This window comes from Tachyglossus aculeatus, unplaced genomic scaffold (genome assembly GCF_015852505.1).
Source record: "Tachyglossus aculeatus isolate mTacAcu1 unplaced genomic scaffold, mTacAcu1.pri scaffold_78_arrow_ctg1, whole genome shotgun sequence".
Classification (NCBI taxonomy): Eukaryota; Metazoa; Chordata; class Mammalia; order Monotremata; family Tachyglossidae; genus Tachyglossus; species Tachyglossus aculeatus.
This window is the reverse complement of record NW_024045093.1, coordinates 1,891,068-1,915,062: the sequence shown is the minus strand read 5'-3', so window position 1 is coordinate 1,915,062 and position 23,995 is coordinate 1,891,068. Positions and strand designations below refer to the sequence as shown.

Here is a 23,995-nt window from a genome sequence, read left to right as displayed (position 1 = left end):
CTGCTGCCTGGATCATTATTCTATAAAAACTTTCAGTCCATGTTTTCCCACTTCTCGAGAAACTACAGCAGTTACCCATGCACCTCTGCTTCAAGTGGAAACTCCTTACCACTGGCTTTAAAGCACTCACTAAGTTGCCCCCTCCTACCTCACCTCGCTACTCTCCTAAACAACCCAGACAGCATGCTTTGCTCCTGTAGTAAATATGATTGATTGACTGATGGATTGAATATCAGCACAAGGAAATAGAAATTACACTCTATAGAAGAGTCTGGGAGAATCTCCTTTTCAAAACTGTCCACTGAGAAACTTTCAAGTCCAGTTTCCTCTGGCTGTAGATGAGGGGGTTCAGGGCCGGGGGCATGACGGCATAGAACACGGACATCAGCAGGTCAAACACTGAGGAAGAATGTGAGAGAGGATTGAGATAGCCAAACACGCCTGTGGAGAGGAAACGATGATTACGGGCAGGCAGGTGAAGAGGGCTTTGGCCCGGCCCTCGGCGGCCGGCATCCTCAGAACGACCCAGAAGATGTGCACGCGCGAGACGACAATGGAAATGGAGCCTACGGCACTTATGGTTAGCACAAAGATTACGCTCACACCGATGGCGGAGTGGTCTTCAGAGCAGGTGATCTTCAGCATGGGGGAGACGTCACAGAAGAACTGCTGGACAACAGTGGACCCCCAGAAGGACAAGGAGAATGTCGAAGCTGCAAACAACCCCTAACAGCTCTCCGCTGAGCCAGTAAGCGGCCGCCATCTTCCCACAAGCTCCTGGTTTCATGACGACCTCGTAGTGAATTTGGAGGCAGATGGCGGCATAGTGGTCATAGGACATTGCCATAAGGACGAAAAACTCCGAGGCAGCACAAAGGGCCACCAGGAAGAGCTGAGTGGCACAGCTCAAGAAGGAGATGGATCGGCAGTTAGTCAAGGAGATGGTGATGGATTATGGGACGGTCGCAGAGATGAGGCAGAGGTCGATGAGGGACAGGTTACTGAGGAAGACGTACATGGGAGTGTTGAGGCGCCGGTCGAGGGCGGTGACAGTGACAATGAGGAGTTTCCCCATCAGGGTCGCCAGATAGACCAGGAAGAACAGTGCGGCGTGGACCAGCTGCAACTCCCAGACCTCTGAGAAACTCAGCATGAAGAATTCCCTCACCGTGGAGACGTTGGGCATTTCTGGGGGATGATGTCGACTCCCTGAACAGGAAGAGACAAGCCTTCAATTTACTGGCCTTGATGACATCGATAATCGAATCAACATTAATTACTGAAGGAGTAATTCAATCATTTATATGTATTGAGCACCTACAGAGTTCAATAGTATTAGTACACATGATGCCTGCTGTCAAGGAATTCCCAGCTCATAGTCCCGTAGGAGTGGCATAATGTAGTGGAAAGAGCAGTCCTTGGAGTCGGAGTACCTGGGTTCTAATTCTGGCTCTACCACTTGCCGGCTGTGACCTTGGGCAGCATACTTAACTTCTTTGAGCCTCAGATTATTCATCTATAAAATGGAAATTCAAGGCCTGAATTTCTCCCAACTACTGAGAATGTGAACCCAATGTGGTGTGAACACTGTATCCTACCTGATTACTGTGTATCTGTCCCTGCATGCTACTGTGCTTGGTTTATAATTATCATTTAACAAGAGACACAAGCATTATTATTATTTGGGGAGACAGAAACCTAAAATAAATTGCAGAAAGGAGACGACCAGAGAGCATAAAGAGATGAATTTGGCTGCTGTGAAATGTTGTAGGTCAATCAATGCATTTATTGAGCAGTTACTATGTGCAGAGCTCTGTACTAAATGTTCAGAAGAGTACTACATAATGGAGTTGGTAGGAACTTTCCCTGCCTACGACGAGCTTATATTCTAGAAATGATTTTCTACTCAAACTAATATCCTCAATCCCTCTCAGGATCGCACCTAGAGAGTTTCCAGTACTCTACCAGTCTCGGCTATGGGAGAAAGAGTCAAGCATGCCTAGCTTGGGCAGTGGCTAGCGATTGACAGGCAATCTGTTACAAGTCAAATCTCACCTGTGCCGGGCAGCAACAGCATGGGAGAGAATCAAGCGTGGAGACTCAGGTTTTCTCCATGGAAGAAGGCAATGGTAAACCACTGACATATGTTTACCAAGAAGGCTTTATGGACAAACTACCAGTAACCATTCTGGTATATATATCCATAGAGCTTTCTTGGCAAACATGAAGAAGTGGTTTACCATTGCCTCCCTATGTGCAGTGAAAGCCTGAGTCTCTGCTGTTGTCTTTGATCCACATTTTTATCATTTGTTTATCTGCCTTTGACTCTTTCCCGTGCAGCTCTGTCCAGCACAGGTAAATCAACTTCGTCTGCTGCTTCTGCTTAGACCTTTCTGTTATCGGTAACCCTAGAGAGAGTATCTCTCAGTGGCATAGCTCTAGGCTACACTGGCATATACAAACTCTCCTGCCATGATAAGACATTGATTCGTAGGAGAACTTCCGTTCAGAAGAATTGATGATGGTACTGGGTATTTTCCCAGAATCAGTCATGCTCTCTCATTTCTCACAATCACGTTCCCGCTGAAAGCGTTTTTTGCATACAGGAAGCACAAACAGCCGAAGTGACTGTAGCATCGTGCCGATGCTCGGTTGTGGCATCCAAGCCTTGCAGGCTGTTCCCATGGTAGCCAGGGTGGGGATGCTGGAGGGAAGAAAGCTGTGTCGGTGATGGGGCCACTGGTGGAGAGAGCACAGGCCTAGGAGTCAGAAGGATGTGAGTTCTAATCCCAGCTCCCTCACAAGCCTGCTTTGCGACTTTGAGCAAGTCACTTCACTTCCCAGTGCCTCGGTTACCTCATCTGTAAAATGGGGATAAGAATGTGAGCGCCATGATGGACAGGGACTGTGTGTAATCTGATTACCTTGTACCTAACCTAGAGTTTAGAACAGTGCTTGGCACACAGTAAGCGCTTAACATGTACCAAAAGTATTTATTATATATTATTGCTGGCAAGGCATTCCCCTCCTACAAGCCTGTCCTGTCTGGGGTACGGTCTTGGTCTGAACCTGTTTCTCCCCCTTCTAGACTGTGATCCCGTTGTGGGCAGGGATTGTCTCTGTTGCTGAATTGTACTTTCCAAGCGCTTAATGCAGTGCTGTACACACAGTAAGCGCTCAGTAAATACGATTGAATGAATGAATGAAATCTATCCTGTTCTCCGAGTGTGAGAATCTCCCCAGAATGGCTCTATCTCTGGCTTCATCCTTCTGGTTCCATCCCGCCTCTCTCCACTCCTGCTCATTCTCACCAGGGCAGCTGAGGCTGGTGGGGGGCACTGACCTCCCTTGGACTGGGCTGGTCTCCTTTTCTCCTCGGATTCCTGGGTTTGGTCAGCCACAGAGGGACGGCCAGGAGCCCTCAGCCACTCTCCGCTCTCCCATGAATGCTGACCTGCTCTCCAAACGGGTTCCATCCCTGTAGATAAAGGAGTCACTGCTCCAAGAGGGATCTCTGGAGGACCGACTTGGACCCCTGTGGAGGGACCTCGTGGGCCAGGCGATGCAAGAACCCTCTGGAGATAAGGACCTTGCACTCGCAACTGCAGCAACGATCCTGGCCCGTGATGTTCCAGTGGCAACAACAGCAGCTTCTTCTTCATAAATATAGCCATATCCAGAGAGAGAGAGAGAGACAGGGAAAGAGCGATATGCTTCCGAATAGTAGAAGCAGCACGATTTAGTGGAAAGAAAGTGGTTATGAGAGTCAGAAGAACTTTGTTCTAATCCTGGCTCTCCCGAATGCATGCCGGTTTCCCTTGGGCAAGTCACTTCACTTCTCTGGGCCTCAGTTTCCTCAGCTGTAAAATGGAGCTGCAATACCGGTTCTCCTTCCTACATAGACTGTGGAGCTCATGTGGGGCATGGATTGGGTACAACCTGATTGATTTGTTTCTATCCCAGCTCTTAGAGCAGTGCTTGACACGAAGTATTTGCTTAACAATACCATATCAAAAATGGAATATATCCTCATATCCTCACTGGGAGACTACGATTGGTTACTCAGAGTAACCAATGAAGATTCAGAGCCTTCAACACAGGGGTAGAGAATGACAGATTGGCAAGCTCAGTTAGTGTCTGCAGTTTGGCCTAGTGGAAAGAGCCCAGGCCTTGGAGTCAGAGAACCTGGGTTCCAATCCCGACTTCACTGCTAATTTGCTGTGTGACTTTGGGTACATCACCTGGGGAGCTCAGGTTCCGGGAAGACCATGCTGCTGGACACGCTGTCGGGGCGGCTGAGGCAGCAGGGGTCACTGGTGGGAGACGTGTGTGTGAACGGCCACCAGCGGCTCCCCGACCAGTTTCAGGATTGCATCTCCTACGCCCTGCAGGAGGACATTTTTCTGGGCTACCTCACCATCCGGGAGACCCTGACGTACACAGCGCAACTGGCCATCGGCACCAGCTCCCCTGACTTCTGCAGGAAGGTAGAATCGGGGATGGTGGAGCTGAGCCTCAGCCACGTGGCGGACACGCTGATCGGGAGCCGTGCGACCGGAGGCATTTCTGATGGCGAAAGGCGTCGTGTGTCCATCGCGGCCCAACTCCTCCGGAATCCAGCCCAGCCCACCCTCTGCTCCTCTACCGCTAATCTCCTCACCCCGTGCTTCGTTCTAGCCTGTCCCGCCGTCAACCCCCGGCCCGCGTCATCCCCCTGGTCTGGAATGCCCTCCCTCCACACATCTGCCAAGCTAGCTCTCTTCCTTCCTTCAAGGCCCTACTGAGAGCTCACCTCCTCCAGGAGACCTTCCCAGACTGAGCCTCCTCCTTCCTCTCCCCCTCCTCCCCCTCCCCACCCCCAGCTTTACCTCCTTCCACTCCCCACACCACCTTTATATATGTACATATGTTTGTAAGTATTTATTACTCTATTTTCTTTGTACATATTCTATTTATTTTATTTTGTTAATATGTTTTGTTTTGTTCTTTGTCTCCCCCTTCTAGACTGTGAGCCCACTGTTGGGTAGGGACCGTCTCTATATGTTGCCAACTTGTAATTCCCAAGCGCTTAGTACAGTGCTCTGCACAAAGTAAGTGCTCAATAAATACGATTGAATGAATGAATGAATAAACATCATTTCCTAGTGCCTCAGTTATTCCCTCTGATGGACTGAGAGTCCCATGTAGGACAGGGACTGTGCCCAACCTGAGTATCTTGCATCTACTCTAGTATTTAGCCACATGTTAGCTGGGTAACCTTGGACAAGTCGCTTTACTTCTTCTGTGCATCAGTCTCCCTATCTGTAAAATGGGGATTATCGCCTACGCCCTCCTTACTTAGACTGTGTACCCCATGTGGACAAGGGCTATATCCAACCTGATTATTTGTTCATTCATTCATTCAATCGTATTTGTTGAGTGTTTACCGAGTGCAGAGCACTGTACTAAATACTCGGAAAGTACAATTCAGCATCAAATAATAATAATAATAATAATAATAATAATAATAATAATAATAATAATAATAATAATAATGGCATTGTTAAGCGCTTACTATGTGCAAAGCACTGTTCTAAGCGCTGGGGACGATACAAGGTGATCAGGGTATCCCACATGGGGCTTGCAGTCTTAATCCCCATTTTACAGATGAGGTAACTGAGGCACAGAGGAGCTAAGTTACTTGCCCAAATTGACAATTGACAGGGCCGGGATTTGAATCCATGACCTCTGACTCACAAACCCGTGCTCTTTCCATTGAGTCACGCTGCTTCTCAATCCCAAATAGAAACAATCCCTGCCCACAACGGGCTCACAGTGTAGAAGCTGGGAAAAGGGCATCAAAACAAGTAAACAGGCATCAATGGAATCAATATAAATAAATAGAATTATAGACATATGCACACAATTAATATAAACAAATAGAATTATAAATATGTACAAATATATACAAGTGCTGTTCCGGGGGGGAAGGAGGTAGAGCAAAGGGAGCGAGTCAGGGCAATGGGGAGTGGAGGAGGAGTAGAGGAAAAGGAGTGTTTAGTCTGGGATTACCTTGTATCCACCTCAGCATACAGCTCAGTGGTTGGCACAAAGCAAGCCGATAACAATACCTTAAAAAGTCCTCACTGGCCTCTGGAAGGCTTCAGCTTCCTCCTGTCTGGGCCTACAAAAACATGCATAACCGCAGGGGTGGTGCAAAAGTGCTGAAGAGGTAATTCAACCAGTCATTCGATCTTCGATCTGTAGTATTTATTGTGCTCCTAAGGTGTGCAGAGTCTTATGCCAAATTATTTAAGAGGGTGTGATAGAATACTAAGACATAAACCCTCTCTCCTTAATCTAGAGGGGGGAAACAAACAATTCAGTTGTAGACAGAAGGAAGAAGGAAAAGTAAGTGCTTAAGTAATGGGACATGTAAAAAATCAATCAATGATATTAAGTGAGTGCTTATTAAGTGCAGCACAGTGTACTAAGGGCTTGGGTAGGGAGTACAATATGACAGATTTAGCGAATATGTTACCTGATAATAACGAGTTTAAGAAATCTACAGAAAAGCAAAAAGAGTTCGTGGGTGTGATCTTGAGAGAAGAGAAATGAATGGGGAAATGTTCTGAGTGATGATGATGATGGAGATGATTATGGTATTTGCTAAGAGCTTACTTTGTGCCAAGCACTGTTCTAAGCAGTGGGGTAGATGCAAGGTCATCAGGTTTTCCTGTGTGGAGCTCACAGTCTTAATCTCCATTTTACGGATGAGGTAACTGAGGCACAGAGAAGTTAAGTGGCTTGCACAAGGTCACACGGCAGACAAGTGGCGGAGCCGGGATTAGAACCCATGTCCTTGGACTCCCAGGCCCGTGCTCTTTCCCCTAAGCCATGCTGCTTCTTGGCGTGGGGTGGGAGGAGATTTCAGATGGATTTTGAAGATGGGGAGAGCACAGGCCTGGTCGGGTTATCGATCAATCAATGAGTGTTTACTGCGTTCAGAGCACTGACCTACACACTTGGGAGAGTAAATATAACAGAGTTGGTAGGCCCGATACCTGCCCACGAGGAGTTTTCAGTCTATAGGGGAGACAGTCATGAATATAAATAAATAAATGACTTATATGAACGTAAGTGTTGTGGGACTGATAGTGGGATGAATAACAGGAGCTAATTCAAGCGCAAGGGTGACATAGAAGGGGGTGGATTGAATGGGGAGGAAGTTCCTCTCAGGAGGATTTGCAAGAGCTAGGGTCTGGATGGCTGTTATAATCTCTGGGATCCAGGGCTCCACTCCCTGCTCAGAGATGAGAAGTTGTATTTTTTAAGAGTTTATAGTGTGTTAAACACTCTTCTAAGTGCTGGGGTAATACAAGTGAATTGGGTTGGGCAGGGTCCTTGTCCCGCCGGGGGCTCACCATCTAAGTAGGAGAGAGAACAGAAGAACAGAGGCCCAGAAAAGTGAAGTGAATTGCCCAAGGTCACACAGTAGACCAATGGGGGAGCCGAAATTAGATCCCAGGTCCTCTGACTCCCAGGCCAGTAATCTATCCGTGAACCAACCTGCTTCTCACTCCTCAACTTTACTGACTTCATCCTTCACCCCACCTTCTCACCAACTTAGACGTAAGCTTGATCTTGTCATCTCTAATCACTGTACATGTTTCCTATTACTGTCTTCCATCCACAAGGAACTGGGGTTGCTAAACTCCGGGTAGCAGTAAGAAACTATAAATGTAATGAATCAACTGGTCAGTCAATCAATGGTGTTTATTGAGTGCTTTTTATGTGCAGAGCACTGTACTAAATTCATTCATTCATTCAGTCGTATTTATTGTGTGCAGAGCGGTGTACTAAGCGCTTGGAAAGTACAAGTCGGCAATATCTAGAGAGGGTCCCTACCCAACAACGGGCTCACAGTCGAGACGGGGGAGACAGACAACAAAACAAAATATATTAACAAAGTAAAATAGATAGAATAGTAAATATGTACAAGTAAAATAAATAGAGTAATACATATGTACAAACATATATACAGGTGCTGTGGGGAGGGGTAGGAGGTAAGGCGGGGGTATGGGGAGGGGGAGGGGGAGAGGAAGGAGGGGACCCAGTCTGGGAAGGCCTCCTGGAGGAGGTGAGCTTTCAGTAGGGCTTTGAAGAGAGGAAGAGAGCTAGTTTGGCAGTTGTGCGGAGGGAGGGCATTCCAGGCCAGGGGGAGGACGTGGGCCAGGGGTCGACGGCGGGACAGGCGAGAATGAGGCACAGTGAGGAGGTTAGCGACACAGGAGCAGAGGGTGTGGGCTGGGCTGTAGAAGGAAAGAAGGGAGGTGAGGTAGGTGGGGGCGAGGTGATGGGGAACCTTGAAGCCGAGAGTGAGGAGTTTTTGCCGGATGTGTAGGTTGGTTGGTAGCCACTGGAGATTTTTGAGGAGGGGCGTAACATGCCCAGAGCGTTTCTACAAAAAGATGATCCGGGCAGCAGCTTGAAGTATAGACTGAGGCGGGGAGAGACAGGAGGATGGGAGAGCGGAGAGGAGGCCGGTGCAGTAATCCAGTCGGGATAGGATGAGAGATTGAACCAGCAGGGTAGCGGTTTGGATGGAGAGGAAAGGGCAGATCTAGGCGATGTTGCGGAGGTGAGACCGGCAGGTTTTAGTGACGGACTGGATGTGAGGGGAGAACAAGAGAGCGGAGTCGAGGGTGACACTAAGGTTGCCGGCTTGTGAGACGGGAAGGATGGTAGTGCTGTCAACAGTGATGGGAAAGTCAGGGAGAGGGCAGAGTTTGGGAGGGAAGATAAGGAGTTCAGTCTTGAACATATTGAGTTATAGATGGCGGGCAGACATCTAGATGGAGATGTCTTGAAGGCAGGAGGAGACATGAGCCTGAAGGAAAGGAGAGAGAGCAGGGGCAGAGATGTAGATTTGGGTGTCACGAGCGTCGAGATGATAGTTGAAGCCGTGGGAGTGAATCAATCAATCAATCAATCAATCAATCAATCATATTTATTGAGAGCTTACTGTGTGCAGAGCACTGTACTAAGCGCTTGGGAAGTACAAGTTGGCAACATATAGAGACAGTCCCTACCCAACAGTGGGATCACAGTCTAGAAGGGGGAGACAGAGAACAAAACCAAACATATTAACAAAATAAAATAAATAGAATAGATATGTACATGTAAAATAAATAAATGAATAGAGTAATAACTATGTACAAACATATATACATATATACAGGTGATGTGGGGAAGGGAAGGAGGTAAGATGGGGGGATGGAGAGAGGGACGAGGGGGAGAGGAAGGAGGGGGATCAGTCTGGGAAGGCCTCCTGGAGGAGGTGAGCTCTCAGTAGGGCCTTGAAGGAAGGAAGAGAGCTAGCTGGGCGGATGTTGGGATGGAGGGCATTCCAAGCCAGGGGGATGATGTGGGCCGGGAATCGACGGCGGGACAGGTGAGTTGGGGGATCAGTCAAGTCCGGACCGGGAAGGGGAAAGTGGGGAGCTCCTCAGAGGTGGTCGCTTAAGCGGTGGTGGGATGGATGGAAGCAGGGTGACACAATGACCCACGGATGAGCAAGGGGATACAATGAACCACGAAGAAGCAGGGGGACACAATGCCCATGATCTAGCAGCGGGACATAATGTCCCGTGATCCCAGCTGGCTACTTGGACAGCGTGGAGGTGGCTTTGAGGGGTGAGTGTAGCGATGATGGGGGGGGGGAGCCCAGCCCAGGGGCCTCGGTGTGGTCGGGAGGGGTTGCAGGTGTCCAGGTGGGGGACCACCATGAGCCCGGACGCGGGGCATAAGCGCCCGATAGCAGACTGCTCGGGGACGGACGGAGAGCGGGAGGGTGGGGGAGCCGTGGCCCCCGCGGCGGCGTCCGGAGGACAGGATCCTTCCGGGAGCAGCGGGGCCACGCGGTGTTATGGCGGGCGGGCGGGAGGGCTTCTCGGGAACGGAGTCCCGGGCTTCTTTGGCGGCGCTCTGCGGAGAGGATCTTTTCGGGAGCAGCAAGGCCGCACGGTGTGATGGTGGGCTGGCCTCTCGGGAACGGAGTGGGGCTCACAGTCACAATCCCCATTTTACATGAGGGAACTGAGACCCAGAGAAGTGACTTGCCCAAGGTTACACAGCAAACACGTGACCAAGCCAGGGTTAGAGCCCATGACATTCTGATTCCCGGCTCCTTGCTCTACCCGTTACGCCAAGCTGACTACATAAACCAAACGTCAATACCTTAATTTCAGGCTGTTCAATTGAAGACAATACCTATCATAGTGTTGATGTTATATGATATGATTCCCAAACTAATTTCTGTGTTTCAACCTCTTTTTTGGGAACCAAATGATAGCCTGCAATACAAAACAACCTAGTTAATTTAATAATGTTAGTATTTCAGGAGTATACCCCCATAGCTCACATTTTCAAATATCATGAACTTTCTTTGATTCCTATTTGAAATGTAGTGTGTTATAATCCAACTATAATTTCCTTTTGTATCTTCTCACAGACAAATGAGGAAAGAAGACTTGAGAAGAGGAAGAATAAGAGAAAAGAGTTTGTAAGGAACTGTTTAAAAAGAGAGAGAAATAGAGAGAGGCTTTAAGAAGGACATTCAACAAATTTCTGAAAATATAAATTGCTTCAGTTGGTTTTAAATTAGAAAGGAAAAGCAATCAACTCTACTGAGCGTAAAGTAGGCACTATAAGATAATGTGTGACCATTGTGAAAAATGGTTGAATAGCAGGTCAAAACTGAAGCGGTGGGGCAAAAGTGAAAGGGTGGATTTTCCTCGCGTCGCTGTCAATAAATATTCTTTGCTCTACGAGGTTAATGTTTGAGTCCGGAAGGAAGATAAAGGAGGGAAAGTTCCAAAACAGAAATGTGGTGACTTGCCTGATTTGAAGTAAAATTAAACTGGAAAGCTAGCTCATGCGCTTCACTTGTACTCAAGATTTTATTGGCTTTGAAATGAGGCCACAGAGTTTCCAGCAAGTGTTTGCTGATCTGGCTTCTCCCTTTCTCTTGGGGAGGATCAACCGCTCCATTCTCCTTTTTTCTTTCCTATTCGTTTCCAAACCTGTTTGAGGACGAGGAGTACTGAGATTGGCCTTGGTCTATGAGACCAACTGGAGGGAAATCCAATCTTCTTGAAACAGAGCCATCTGAAGAAGGGGAAACAGACCCAGACATTAAACTGATCCCAGCCCTAGAAGCAGTTTCAGTGACTGTCTCTAAATATCGAATATTCAGTAATACAAGTGAAAGTGTCAAGAATCCAAATCACTGAAAGAGCACAAAGTATAGTTGAGTCTCACCAAAAGAGAGGGATCTCTTTAGCTCAAGACCGGTGGTAGAGAAATCTAAAGTTATAGGGTGGAATCCATCCACCCTATTTATTAGGGTGGAATCCATCCACCCATATTTATTACTCTATTTATTTATTTATTTATTTATTTATTTTACTTGAACATTTCTATCCTATTTATTTTATTTTGTTGGTATGTTTGGTTCTGTTCTCTGTCTCCCCCTTTTAGACTGTGAGCCCACTGTTGGGTAGGGACTGTCTCTATGTGTTGCCAATTTGTACTTCCCAAGCGCTTAGTACAGTGCTCTGCACATAGTAAGCGCTCAATAAATACGATTGATTGATTGATTGATTGATTGATTGATCCACGAGAATTTCATTCATTCATTCATTCATTCATTCAATCGTATTTATTGAGTGGTTACTGTGTGTAGAGCCTGGACTAAGCTCTTGGGAAGTATGAGAATGACTGCAAAACTGAAGAGAACCTAGCGGGAAAAGCATCATGTAATGATGCCCACGAGTTGAGGATTAAAATGGCAAACGCGTCACCTCCCTACAGCATTTGTGTATATTTGTAGATATTTATTAATTTATTTATCTTATTAATGATGTGAATATATCTATAATTCTGTTTATATTGATGTTCTTGATGCCTGTGTACTTGTTTTATTTTGTTTTGTTGTTTTTCTCCCCACTTATAGACTGTGAGAGCCCGTTGTTGGGTACGGATTCTCTCTATCTGTTGACGAATTGTACTTTCCAAGCGCTTAGTACAGTGCTCTGCACACAGTAAGCGCTCAATAAATATGAATGAATGAATGATTTAATGAATGAATGAATGAATGGGCTAGTGGAAAGAGCCTGCTCATGGGAGTCAGAGGACATGAGTTCTAATCCAGGTTCCACCACTTCTTTGTTATGTGATCATGGGCAAGTGACTTAATGTGTCTGTGTCTCATTTACCTTATCTGTGTAATGGGGGTTAAGACTATGAGCGTAATATGGGACATAAACTATGTATTACCTGATTATCTTGTGAAGCAAGTATCAGAGAAGCAGCGTGGCTCAGTGTCAAGAGCCCGGGTTTGCGAGTCAAAGGTCATGGGGTCTAATCCCGGTTCCCCACATGTCTGCTGTGTGACCTTGGACAAGTCACTTAACTTCTCTGAGCCTGTTACCTCATCTGTAAAATGGGGAGGAATACTGCGAGCCCCACGTGGGACAACGTGATCACCTTGTATCCCCCCAGCGCTTAGAACAGTGCTTTGCACATAGTAAGCACTTAACAAATGCCATTATTATGATTATTATTGTGCCTACCCCAGAGCTTAGTACAGAGCCTGGTGCATAGTAAGTGCTTAATAAATACCTTAAAAATGGGTGTAGGCCATATGAAAGTAATATTCGGTAAAAATAAATTAATAGAAAAAATGGGGGGAGAGAAAATAAATCAAATCACTTGGAAACTACGTCTTCCACATAAATTCATGTTCAAACTCTCCACATTTTTAAATTAATGATTCCATCCTCTCCTCAACAACATTTTCAAAAAGCTAATTAAATTGCACTCCAGTCTCACCAAGAGAAGGTAGGAAAAAATACATTCGGAAATGGGAACCAAGCAAACGCTAAACGAAGGACAGAAATGGGGATTTTCTAAAGGACTACAGCGAAGGTTATCTCCCTCAGCAGTGCCCGCCAGCTACTACCTCCTGAGCTCTGATCTGCATCAGCAATTTCCTCCCAGAAACATTTGATATTTTGCAAAGTGTCTGGGGTATAGGGCAGGAAGGCAGCCTCTTGTATTCTCATCATCTCCAGGATGAGCCCATCCACTTTGCTGTCCCAGTCGAAGATCACCAAATCGGGTTAGTTTAGGGGACGAGAAAATCAAGAGCAAAAAAAGGCATCATATCAGCAGGATCATTACCATCATTGTCGTTTATTGTGTTCTTACCGAGCAATGGACTAGGTGAACAAATAAGAGCATAGATACGAATAATAAATATAAAATAATCAGTAAAATAGCTAGAAATACCTAAATATTAAGTTTACTGATGACTCCATAAACTGCTCCCTCCCTCCCTTTTTATTGATATCTCGGAAAATATGAATGGTTCCCCAGTGTAAACGGCTCACTTCTTTCCCAGCATCTCTTGCAAGGTTTCCCAGATGCTCTTCCCATGGGATTCAATCAGGAAAAAACACCATCTCCCAAATCCCATTTCAAATCCTAGATTCCCTAAATTTCTGGAATTTACCTGCGGAAGGTAAGGTTTGTTTTAACCCCAAAGGAGTTGTGAAAGTTTCTGGTTCTTTAGATAGGGAAAGGAGTTAACCTCACCTGTGTTCTCAGAATAATCATAATCATAAATCAGCCCGGCATACTGTTGCAAACAACTGGAAAAGTCATTTGCTTCCTAAAAGAAACTGCTTATGTCGTCCAAAATTCTGAAGTGTAGGTAGGGTACTCAGAGTTCACACTGCTTCTCTGATACTTGCTTCACAAGATAATCAGGTAATACATAGTTTATGTCCCATATTAGGCTCATAGTCTTAACTCTCATTTTACAGATAAGGTAAATGAGACACAGAGACGTTAAGTCACTTGCCCGTGGTCACATAACAAGGAAGTGGTGGAACCTGGATTAGAACTCATGCGGAAGGGCTGCTGCCATGGTTTTTCAGAGAACAAGGGTGGCTTCAGTGAACACAGATCTGTAGCGACCTACCGGGAGAATGTTCTCATACTAGTTTTTATCTGACCCTGGGGATGTTCAATAGGAAGTCTTCAACGACTTCTCACCTTCATCGCGGCCATTTAAGAGGCTATTATTGCATTGTAAAAGAAATGTGTGAACTCAGCGCATAGAGCAAAAAAGGAGTTTCCTTCCCCCTGGATTTTCAGAATCATCATTATCAGTAATTAGAGGTGTTTAATGTAAATCTGTACTAAGCGTATAATAATAATTATGATGGTATTTGTTAAGCGCTTATTATGTGCCAAACACTGTTCTAAACGCTGAGCACAGTTATAAGAGCTGAGCACTGTTCTAAGAGAGAACAGGAGGACTAAAAATGCATCCATCTTTAAAATAGGTTCTATCTAATGGAATAATTTGCAAACGAATTAAACTCCTGGTTTTTTGTTTTTGTTGTGGTTGTTTTAACCCCAAAGGAGTTGTGAAAGATTCTGGTTCTTTAGATAGGGGAAGGAGTTTACCTCACCTGTGTAATCAGAATAATCATAATCATAAATCAGCCCGGCATACTGTTGCAAAAAACTGGAAAAGCCATTCGGTTCCTAAAAGAAACTGCTTAGGTGGTCCAAAATTCTGAAGTGTAGGTAGAGTTCTATGGAATTGAGTGGAGTGTAAGATCTGGGAATCTTAGAGGCCTACACTTGTACTAGTTGTACACAGCTCAGGAGCAGGGGATTGGGTAGGCACATGAGAATCCCATCCGGGCCCCAGTCCAGCAAAGCACCTTGGAGAGATGGGCTTTAAATGGCGCAGCTCCCTCTGAAGAGTCTGTGGCCGAGCGTTTCCAGAAATTATTGGTCACTCGCCTCTGGACCCCAGGGATCTATTTGCACAGAGTACCCAAGCCCAAATTAGATGGTATGGGACATTTGACATTGTAACTACCACTTACTACTTGTAGGGATATAGAGAACTTACTACCGATCTGCTGGACTGGGGCTGAGAGACAGAGGACTAAGCCTAGTCCTCTGAATCTGCTGGGGCTGAGAGACAGAGGACTAAGCCTAGATCAGCCAGGCCACAAACACCTGACATTGTAACCATCACCTGCTCTCTGCAGGGACAAAGAGAACTCACTCCGCGTTGCTGAAGCCAAGAAGTGACTTCATCATAAGCCATCCTGCTCCCATCCTGAGTGTAGCCCGTCCTGAATTACACAATGGAAAACACAGAAATGGTGTGGGTGTCAGAAAAAGTGGTGAGAAAACCAGTACTTTTTACAGATCAACCGGACTGTTTGCCCATCATCACAGCCACCTGTTTACATCTCAACATTCGCCTTACTCTCAAGGATCCAAGGATCTTCTGACTGTGGTTTCATTCTCACCCACCTGAAAGGATTTGCATTCATTTCAGTAATTAATCTCCAGAAGCACCAGATTAAGCTCAACTGCTGCAGACCGTCTCGCATAAAACACTTAAACCTCTCAGACCTATAAATATCTCCTCTCCCTCTAATTACCCCATCCCTGTCCTTCTTTCCCACCACCACTTCACATTCCTCTCCCTTCACAGAGCTTCTTCCCCATCAGCTCATTCCATTGCATTCCAACCCCTCCCCACCTCTCATACCATAGCCCTTCCTTAATTCCCACCCCACAGTGTCAGGCGGCCAGGTGCAGCTTGCGGAACCCCCATTCCATAATGGGAAATCTTCCCTTTAACTCATGACCTGCTTCTGATCCAATCACTGTTCCTCTTCACCATCCATGAAACCTGGCTTTCCCTGGACAATATTGCACTCTCTCAAAGGGGATCCCATTTATTCCCACTCCCCAAGTTTCACTAGGAAAGGTATGGAGTTGGCATCTTTGTATTTCTTAGTATTTATAAAGCACCTACTGTGAGCAGAACACTGTACTAAGCGCTGGGAGAGAACACGCATATATGTTCTAAGAGGGTAAATTGGTAGAAGGGACTGGAGACAGATGCATCAGAAATAACGAGACATTAAAATACAATACAAATAGAATATAAACGAAAATCAGCCTGATGCTGTGGCAAGAGGAGCCTCCAAGGCCCACATGTAGCCATGGCGACTGCTACAGCAGTCACCAGGCTTACCTAGGCTTTACAGGGGCCTCTTAGTCCAGTTATTTTTGCTTCCTTGCTAGATTGTTGGAAGGCAGTGGTGGAAGGTGGTGGATGTAGTCTCATCAATGGAGTGGAGGAGAGCAGGTCCCAGTTCCTGGGGAGTCAATATGGCTGTCTGGTGGAGGGGACCCTGAGAACACATGGGAGCAACTTTCGTTCTGGACCCGGTGGCCGAGGAACATTTGGGGAGCAGGTCCTAAGTGGCAGTATGAAAGGTGGCAATTACTGCGGATAATTTTCCCAACACCCTTCTTCCCCACAAATGCCATTTTTGCATGATCCCATCCCCCTTTTATCCCTCTCTCTACCTCTTCCTTTGAGACCCATATTATTGGTGTCTAACACTCACTGCAATTACCGTTTGGTACCATCTCCCATCTCCCAGGCCCCATTGCCAAATTTATGAACCATTTCGATCCCTTTCTCAGTTTCTTTATCTCTTTTTCCACCTCTACAATGATCCTTGGTGATTGCAAAATTAATGTGGATATCTCCAATGACCTTCTCACTGCCCTCTTCCACACACTCATCCACCCTCTGAATCTCATCGTCTCCCATCACAGTACAATCTCTATCCTTTCCACCTCTGAAATTCCACCTTCCGAACACAACCATATCATTTTCTTTCTTCCCCACCCACTCCCTCTCTGCAAACTGTACTGTTTCCTCATAGAAACAGCTCCCGGCGCCCATCCCGCCGCGGCCCCATTTTTCCTGGGTGCCCCCGCCCAGCCTGGGCTACGGCTTGTTCCGCGGCCGCAGCTCGTGCGGGAGCTGTCCGAGCCGGGGCCCGGATCCCGGGGCTCCCTGGACGTGTGGGTTAGGCCGGCGGGCGGGCCCGGGCCCGGGGGGCCCCCGTCTCTATCCCCATCCGCCACCATCCGTTTCTTCTCCGTGCCGGACCCGGGGCCGGACTCGCCCGCCTTCCCCCGCCACCCGTCGTTCTCTCGGGGCGCGTCGACGCCCACACCTTCCCCGGGCACCACGTGGGGCCGCGGCCCGCACCCCCTGGTCGGGTTCGAGGGGCAGGGGGGCGTCCAGGAGGGGCTGGGCGGCTGTCAGTGCTGATTCCGGGAGCTGGGGTTCGAGCTGGAGGACAAGGAAGGGGCGAAGGCGCTACCACCCGCCTGGGCCCACGAGGAGAAACTGATTAAAGCCATTGAGCTTATAGGGCTGCCCATGTACATGAAGTCCCTCCGCTGGGCTCTGGCCCTCATGGCTCTGCTTTTTGCTGTGGCTGTGATCACCATCACCGCCCTGGCCTCCCGAGCCCCCCAATCAGGGAAGGGCTGCAGGCCGTGCTCGGCTGGCTGGCTGTGGGCAGAGGACCGGTGCTACTTCTACTCCAGCGATGGCCGGGACTGAGCAGCCAGCCACGAATTTTGCTCTGCCCATGGTGCAGCCCTGGCAGTGCTGACCCGCACGAAGCCCAGCCCTCACCCTCCGCTCCTCTGCTCCTGACCTCCTCACTGTGCCTCGTTCTTGCCTGTCTGGCTGTCGACCCCTGGCCCACGTCCTCCCCCTGGCCTGGAATGCCCTCCCTCCGCTCCTCTGCCGCTGACCTCCTCACTGTGCCTCGTTCTTGCCTGTCCGGCTGTCGAACCCTGGCCCACGTCCTCCCCCTGCCCTGGAATGCCCTCCCTCCGCACATCCGCCATGCTAGCTCTCTTCCTCCCTTCAAAGCCCTACTGAGAGCTCACCTCCTGCAGGAGGCCTTCCCAGACTGAGCCCCCTCCTTCCTCTCTCCCTCTTTCCTCTCCCCCTTCTCCCCCTCCCCCTCCCCCGCCTTACTTCCTTCCCCTCCCCATAGCACATGTGTATATGTTTGTACATATTTATTACTCTATTTATTTTACTTGTACATATCTATTCTATTCATTTTATTTTGTTAATATGTTTTGTTTTGTTGTCTGTCTCCCCCTTTTAGCCTGTGAGCCCGCTGTTGGGTAGGGACCGTCTCTACATGTTGCCAGCTTGTACTTCCCAAGCGCTTAGTACATTCATTCATTCATTCAATCGTATTTATTGAGCGCTTACTGTGTGCAGAGCACTGTACTAAGCGCTTGGGAAGTCCAAGTTGGCAACATATAGAGACGGTCCCTACCCAACAGCGGGCTCACAGTCTAGAAGGGGGAGACAGACAACAAAACAATTTATTGAGCACTTACTATGTGCAGAGCACTGTACTAAGCACTTGGGAAGTACAAGCTGGCAACATATAGAAACGGTCCCTACCCAACAGCGGGCTCACGGTCTAGAAGATAATAATATTATTATTACAGGAAACTGCTGGTCCCGGAACTAGAACCCACAACTCCCGACTGCTGGGCCCGGGCACTTTCCTCTAGGCCACGGCTTATTAATCATGTACTTTTTTAAGGAACCGTGAGACACATGGTTCTGGTATTTTAAATACAGCATTTATGGCTTGAAAACAAAATTAAGAGTACAGAATGTGCAGCGTTCTCCAGTTTTTATTATTCCATTTCATAAAAAAACTGGAAAAAATTGAAAATAATGCATTCTTTGGGCTAAAACAATATCACGACTCTCTCGGCCTGCAAGTCACTCTGAAGGCAGGAATTCCGTCGGTTCTAGAACACGTTACGTTCCACCCATCTGGCTCAGTGGAAAGAGCCCGGGCTTTGGAGTCAGAGATCCTGGGTTCGAATGCCAGCTCTGCCAATTGCCAGCTGTGTGACTCTGGGCAAGTCACTTCCTTTCTCTGGGCCTCAGTGACCTCATCTGGAAAATGGGGATGAACACTGGGAGCCCCCAGTGGGACATTTATATTGATGCTTGTTTAGTTATTTGGATGTGTCTCTATCTATAAATTTATATTGATGCCTGTTTACTTATTTGGATGTGTCTATATCTATAAATTTATATTGATGCCTGTTTACCTATTTGGATGTGTCTCTATCTATAAATTTATATTGCTGCCTGTTTACTTATTTGGATGTGTCCATATCTATAAATTTATATTGCTGCCCGTTTACTTATTTGGATGTGTCTCTATCTATAAATTTAAATTGAGGCCTGTTTACTTACTTGGATATGTCTCTATCTATAAGTTTATATTGATTCCTGTTTACTAACTTGGATATGTCTATATCTATAAATTTATATTGCTGCCTGCTTCCTTATTTGGATGTGTCTATATCTATAAATTTATATTGATGCCTGTTTTCTTATTTGGATGTGTCTCTATCGATAAATTTATATTGACGCCTGTTTACTTTTTTGGATGTGTCTCTATCTATAAATTTATATTGATGCCTGTTTACTTATTTGGATGTGTCTCTATCTATAAATTTGTATTGATGCTTGTTTACTTACTTGGATGTGTCTATATTTATGAATTTATATTGATGCCTGTTTACTTATTTGGATGTGTCTACACCTATAAATTTATATTGATGCCCGTTTACTTCTTAGGATATATCACTATAAATTTATATTGATGCCTGTTTACTTATTTGGATGTGTCTCTATCTATAAATTTATATTGAGACCTGTTTGCGTATTTGCATGTTTATATATCTATAAATTTATATTGATGCCCGTTTACTCATTTGGATGTGTCTATATCTATAAATTTATATTGATGCCTGCTTGCTTATTCGGATATATATATTTCTATAAATTTATATTGATGCCTGTTTACTTATTTGGATGTGTCTATATCTATAAATTTATATTGATGCCTGTTTATGTATTTGGATGTGTCTATATCTATAAATTTATATTGATGCCTGTTTACTTATTTGAATGTGTCTATATCTATAAATTTATATTGATGCCTGTTTACGTATTTGGATGTGTCTATATCTATAAATTTACATTGATGCTTGTTTACTTGGATGTGTCTCTATCTATAAATTTATATTGATGCATGTTTACTTATTTGGATGTGTCTAGATCTATAAATTTATATTGATGCCTGTTTACTTATTTGGATGTGTCTCTATCTATAAATTTATATTGATGCCTGTTTACTTATTTGGATGTGTATCAATCCGTTTGTCTATATTGATGTCTGCTTACTTGTTTTGATGTCTGTCTCCCCCCCTTCTAGACCGTAAACCCGGTGTGGGCAGGAATTGTCTGTCTTTATTATACTTTCGGCTATTGCCGAATTGTACTTTCCAAGTGCTCAGCAAATCCGATAAACCTCCATTCTACAGACTTGAATTTTCTCCGTTTGGGTCACTTCCTTCTCGTGGAAGCCCCTGGTTGCCCACCCGGAGGAGACCGGCCAAGATCCGAGGTCCAGAGAGAAAGGGGGTTAGGAAGAACCTCTTCTGGGCCACTGTGGCCATGGGCTCGGAGGGAGGAAAAAGGTTCTGTAACAGTGAAGTCTAGACCCACGTCACATATGGAAGTAGCGTGGCTCAGTAGAAAGAGCCCGGGCTTTGGAGTCAGAGGTCATGGGTTCAAATCCCGACTCTGCCACTTGACAGCTGTGGGACTTTGGGCAACTCACTTCAATTCTCCGTGCCTCAGTTCCCTCATCTGTAAAATGGGGATGAACACTGTGAGCCCCCCTTGCGACAACCTGATTACCCTGGAACCTCCCCAGGGCTTAGAACAGTGCTTTGCACATAGTAAGCGCTTAATAAATGCCATCATTATTATTACTATTATTCTGGGCCACTGTGGCCATGGGCTCGGAGGGAAGAAGCAAGTCCTATAACAGTGATGTCTAGACCCAAGTCATATATGGAAGCAGCGTGGGTCAGTGGAAAGAGCCCGGGCTTTGGAGTCGGAGGTCATGGGTTCAAATCCCGGCTTCGCCACTTTTCAGCTGTGGGAGTTTGGGCAAGTCACTTCACTTCTCTGGGTCTCAGTTCCCTCATCTGGAAAATGGGGGTGAAGACCGTGAGCCCCGCATGGGACAACCTGATCACCTTGGAATCTCCCCAGCGCTTAGAACAGTGCTTGGCACATAGTAAGCGCTTAACAAATACCATCATTATTATTCTCTGGGCCTCAGTTCCCTCATCTGGGAAACGTGGGTGAAAACTGTAAGCCCTCCGTGGGACAACCTTGTAACCTCCCCAGCGCTTAGAAGAGTGCTCTGTACATACTAAGCGCTTAATAAAATTATATCATTATTATTATTATTATTATTATTATTATCATTATTATTATTATTGTTATTATAAACGCTAGGGTAGATCCAAACCACGTCCCGTTGGTCCCACATGGGACTCACGGTCTTAATCCCCATTTTCTAGACGAGGTCACTGAGGCCCAGGGAAGCGAAGTGACATACCCAAGGTCACCCAGCCGGCAAGTGGCAGGGCCAGGATTAGAACTCGGGTCCCTCTGACTCCCGGGCAAATGAGTTCTCCAGGTGAGTGGGTATTCATTCAATCGTATTTATTGAGCACTTACTGCGTGCAGTGCTCTGCACACAGTAAGCGCTCAATAAGTACGATTGAATGAATGAATAGAAAATCTCCTTTCTCTCGACCCGATCTAATTTTCTAAAATCATCGTGCCCCACTTGGCTTCCATAAACACCCTTCCTTTTCTTGACCCACAAATACACACCCTCTCCAATGGACTCACCTTCCTCACTCCCCTTCCCTCTGTCGATCCCATATCAGCAAACCGCAGCCCTGCATCCCCTCCACAGTACGATTATTCTGCTCTTGTGCTCAAGCTGTGGAATGCTACTGGGAGAACTCCAAACGTCAGCCTATCTCATTCATCTCCGACTCACATTCCTATGCTCTAACTCTCCTCTCTCCTCTGCCAAGGAACAATATTTCTTCATTCTTAATGACTCTCATGACCAGTGTTCACATCAGTTGTTTAAGAGTATGAATTTCTTCCTCAGATTCCTGCCCTGACCACCCCATGAAGGCCTTGGAACCTATTCTGTTCATAAAATTGAAACCATCAGGCATGGACTCCGTAAAATCTTTCCTGCACATTTCCAGTACCACCCTCTTCCTTCTCAGACTGAGCACCCTCCATCCTCTCCTCCTCCTCCCCCTCCCCATCCCCCCGCCTTACCTCCTTCCCCTTCCCACAGCACCTGTATATATGTATATATGTTTGTACGTAATTATTACTCCATTTATTTATTTATTTGTACATATTTATTCTATTCATTTTATTTTGTTAATATGATTTGTTTTGTTGTCTGTCTCCCAATTCTAGACTGTGAGCCCACTGTTGGGTAGGGGCCGTCTCTATATGTTGCCAGTTTGTACTTCCCAAGTGCTTAGTAGAGTGCTCTGCACACAGTGAACACTCAATAAATACGATTGAATGAATGTGCCCTCTTCAATTCTCCTTTATAGCAGTATCACAAAACGAGCTCTCCCACCTCATCTTAAAATCTTACCCCCTCCATCCGGACTTCTGATACCATCCCTTTGCACCTTATTGAAACCCTTGTACCTTTCCTCTTCCTCTCTAACCATTATCTTCAACCATTCAGCCTCCAATGGCTTTTTCTCCATCATAGCACTTCACCAGGGATTCGACTCACTTTTGAATTCAGACGCTCAAATAACGTGTTCCAAAAGTGAAACCAAACATCACTGATACAGTGGATAGCTTTATTTTATACTAAAAACAGGGGTTAGGCACATACACGCATACTCCCCTCCCCCCCCCCACACACACATTACAACAACTATAGTTACCAATCTAACTGTTTTTCCCCAAGTATTTATAAATATGATCCCACATTGGAGGAATTTCAGGGCGTCCAATTACCCGCAGCTCGTCATCCTGGTTCAAGTCTCAAAAGGTTTGTGCCACGGCAGCAATAGGTGTCATTCATGGCTTAGGGGGTTTCACGCCAGACAAGGGGGCCAGTTCTTCCCCCCTTTTATCCATTGTCTCCAGGATCGCATCTCCTCCTGCCTTCTGGACATCTCTACATGGATGTCCTCCCGCCACCTCACACTCAACATATCCAAGACAGAGCTTCTTATCTTCCCTCCCAAACCCTGTTCTCTCCCTGACTTTCCGGTCTCTGTGCATGGCACTACCATCGTTCCTTTCTCACAAGCCCATAAGCAGAGTGTCATCCTTGACTCTGCTCTCTCATTCAACCCACATATCCAATCAGTCACCAAATCCTGTCGGTCTCACTTTCACAACATCGCCAAGATCTGCCCTTTCCTCTCCATTCAAACCGCTACAACGTTAGTACAATCACTCATCCTATCCCGAATGGATTACTGCACCAGTCTCCCTTCTGACCTCCCAACCTTCTTCCTCTCCCCACTTCAGTTCATACTTTACTCCGCTATCCAGCTTATCTTTCTACAGAAAAGTTCAGGACATGTCACCCCGCCCCTCCTCTAAAATCTCCAGTGGTTGCCTATCAACCTCCATATCAAACAAAAACTCTTCACTATTGGCTTTAAAGATCTCCATCACTTTGCCCTTTCCTTCCTCATCTCCCTTCTCTCCTTTTGCATCCCAACCCACACACTCCATTCCTCTGGTGCTAACCTCACTGTGCCTTGATCTCGCCTATCTTGCCGCTGACCCCTGGCCCTTGTTATACTTCTGGCCTGTAACCCCCTCCCTCCTCAAATCTGCCAGGCAATCGTTCTATCCCGCTTCAAAGTGCTACTGAAGGTGCAACTCCTCCAAGAGATCTTCCCAGACTAAGTCCCGCACTTCCCCCTCTTCCTGCCCCAGAGTATATATATAATTCTATTAATTCATATTTATGCCTGTTTACTTGTATTGATGTCTTTCTCCCCCCTTCTAGACTGCCCGTGGTGGGCAGGGATTGTGTCTCTTTGTTGCTGTTTGTATTTTCCAAGAGCTTAGTACAGTCATCTGCACATAGTAAACGCTCAATAA

At 46.3% G+C, this 23,995-nt stretch overlaps 1 protein-coding gene across 1 annotated transcript in view; it reads left to right on the top strand.

The window, feature by feature from the left end:
* LOC119924050 (putative olfactory receptor 14L1) overlaps positions 1 to 3,664 on the top strand; it is a 36,708-nt gene extending 33,044 nt beyond the window's left edge. Inside the window, exons 6-8 of the mRNA XM_038743133.1 lie at positions 520 to 580; positions 2,607 to 2,686; positions 3,485 to 3,664. Of these exons, the coding sequence (XP_038599061.1) occupies positions 520 to 580; positions 2,607 to 2,686; positions 3,485 to 3,664 (321 nt within the window). The remainder of the gene's footprint in view (positions 1 to 519; positions 581 to 2,606; positions 2,687 to 3,484) is intronic.
* The last annotated feature ends 20,331 nt before the right edge of the window (positions 3,665 to 23,995 follow it).